The 2,710-nt window shown below is 41.3% G+C and overlaps 1 protein-coding gene across 1 annotated transcript; it reads left to right on the top strand.

The window, feature by feature from the left end:
• The first annotated feature begins 448 nt into the window (after positions 1–448).
• On the top strand, positions 449–790 carry LOC103196121 (calcitonin gene-related peptide 2-like). The gene has a single exon (XM_042780803.1). It carries the CDS (start codon positions 449–451, stop codon positions 788–790), a length of 342 nt encoding a protein of 113 aa, XP_042636737.1.
• The last annotated feature ends 1,920 nt before the right edge of the window (positions 791–2,710 follow it).

Below are 2,710 nucleotides of genomic sequence, written 5' to 3'. Positions count from 1 at the left end.
GAATAAAACAGAAGAAAATCTTCATGACCTTAGGTAGGTAAAGTTTTCTTAGAACAGAAAAAGTATAAGCCAGAAGGAAAATAAAATGAGAAACAGCACTTCAGCACAATAAAAAGCTCTGATCTTTAAAACATTGTTAAGAAAATGAAAAGACAAGCCACAGGCTTGGAGAGAATATTAATGAACATATATCCAACAAAGGACTACTATCTTGAATATATAAAGAACTCTTAAATCTCAAAAAGACAACAACAAAAAATTAAAAATGGATTTTTGAACAGTCTACAAAAGATACACAAATGGTCAGAGGCTCTTAACAACACGCTCAATATCATTAGTTATCAAGGAAACAAAAAGTTAAATCACAGGCCTACAGCAGGTGGTGTGCTCATTCTGGGTGGACTGGCTGCTCACACTGCCTGGAAACACACATTGCCAAAGAGGTGCCATGGCCTTCCAGAAGTTCTCCCCCTACCTAGCTCTTAGCATCCTGGTCCTATGCCAAGCAGGCAACTTTCAGGCAGTGCCATTCAGGTCTTCCTTAGAAAGCAGCCCAGATCCTTCTACTTTAGCACACCCCCTGCTGGCTGCATCGCTGAAGGGCTTTGAGTGGATGAAGGCCAGTGAGCTACAGCAGAACATAGAGAGCTCTAGTGTCACTGCACAGAAGACAGCCTGCAACACTGTCACCTGTGTGACCCATAGGTTGGCTGGCTTGCTGAGCAGGTCAGGGGGCATGGTGAAGACCAAAGTCTTGCCCAGTAACATGGGCTCTGAGACCTTCACTTAGCACTGCAGGGACCTTCAGTCCTGAGCAGCTGAGGGACTTTAGGAAGAAAGCTACTCTGAAGCTGAATTCACCTTTACGGCCAACAACTTGGTGAGAAGGTCCCATAGATGATACATATGTTTGCATGCTAATAGATACTAGAAAAAAAGCACCTTTATCATTTGAAAGGAATGAAACTGAATGCAAAAGAAGTATGAAAAAAAATTGTTGTCGGGTCAGATCTAACTCATAGCAACCCCTCCTTCGGTTTCCAAGGCAGTATCACTACAGAAGTAGATTGCCCAACTTTCCTTCTGAGGAGTGGCTGGTGGGTTTGAACCTCCAGCCTTCTGGTTAGGCACTACACAACCAGACTGTATTCCTATTTATTGTGCATCATTTTTATATTTTGGGGCAGGTTGGAAGGTGAGCTGGGAACAGCAGGCAGGTATTGTTAGAACTCCTGGGGCAGGGTGGGAGATAAGCCAGGCATGGCAGGTGGGTATTGTTAGAGAGCCTGGGGTAGACCAGGAGGTGAGCCAGGTATGGCAGGCAGGCGTTGGAGTGCTTAGGGGAGACCAGGAAGTGAGTGGAGTGGTTTGGAACAGCTAAAAGAGACAAACTTGTCTATCATTTTTGTCTTACTGTGGTGGTTTGAGTGTTGCTGTGAGGCTGGAGGCTATGCCACTGGTGTTTCAAATGCCAGCAGGTTTACCCAGAATAAGACAGAAGAAGGAGGAGGCCATCAACTTCTCAAAGAATTGGCCAGTGAAAACCATATGAATAGCAGTGAAATACTCTCTGATATATTACTGGAAAACTTTATGAATAGCCCTGGAACATTGTCTGATATAGTGCTGCAAAATGACCCCTCAGGTCAGAAGGCACTCAAAATACAGCCTCCTCAGAGTAGAGCTGACCTTAATGATATGGATAGTGGGACCTCCATTTGCTGATGTAGCACATCTCAAGATGGGAAGAAACAGCTGTAAACATCCATTAGTAATTGGAACACAGAATGTATGAAGTATGAATTTAGGAAAATTGGAAGTTGTCAAAAATGAGATGGAACACATAAAGATGGATATCCTAGGCATTAGTGAGCTGAAATGGACTGGTTTTGGCCATTTTGAATTGGACAACCATATGATCTATTATGCCAGGAATGCCAAATTGAAGAGGAATGGTGTGGCATTGATCATGACAAAGAATGCTTCAAGATCTATCCTGAAGTACAATGCTGTCAGTAATAGGATAATATCCATAGTCTACAAGGAAGACCAGTTATTACTACTATTATTCAAATTTATGCACCAACCACCAAAGCCAAAGATGAGAAAATTCAAGATCTTTACCAAATTTTGCAGTCTGAAATTGACTGAACATCCAATCAAGATGTATGATTATCACTGGTGACTGGAATGCAAACATTAGCAACAAAGAAGAGTTACTGGTGGTTGGAAAATATGGCCTTACTAATAGAAATAACACTGGAGATCATATGAAAGAATTTTGCAAGACCAACAACTTATTCATTACAAATACCTTTTTTTCAGTAACATAAGCAACAGCTATACACATAGACTTCACCAGATGGAATACACAGGAATCAGATTGACTACATCTGTGGCAAGAGGTGATGGAGAAGTTCAAGATCTACAGCCAAAACAAGGCCAGGAGCTGATTGTGGAACAGACCATCAACTGTTCATATGCACATTCAAGTTGAAGTTGAAGACAATTAAAAGAAGCCCATGAGAGCCAAAATATGACCTTGAATATATCCTTCCTGAATTTAGAGACCATCTAAAGAACAGATTTAATGCATTGAATACCAAGGACTGAAAACCAGAGGAATTGTGGGATGACATAAAGAACATCATTCATGAAGAAAGCAAGATGTCATTAAAAAGACAAGAAAGGAAGAAAATACCAAAATGGA

This window comes from Orycteropus afer, unplaced genomic scaffold, assembly GCF_000298275.1.
Source record: "Orycteropus afer afer isolate SDZICR_OR568_19922 unplaced genomic scaffold, OryAfe1.0 scaffold00062, whole genome shotgun sequence".
Taxonomy (NCBI): Eukaryota; Metazoa; Chordata; class Mammalia; order Tubulidentata; family Orycteropodidae; genus Orycteropus; species Orycteropus afer.
Note: the sequence above shows the minus strand (reverse complement) of the source record. Positions and strands in the feature narration are given on the sequence as shown.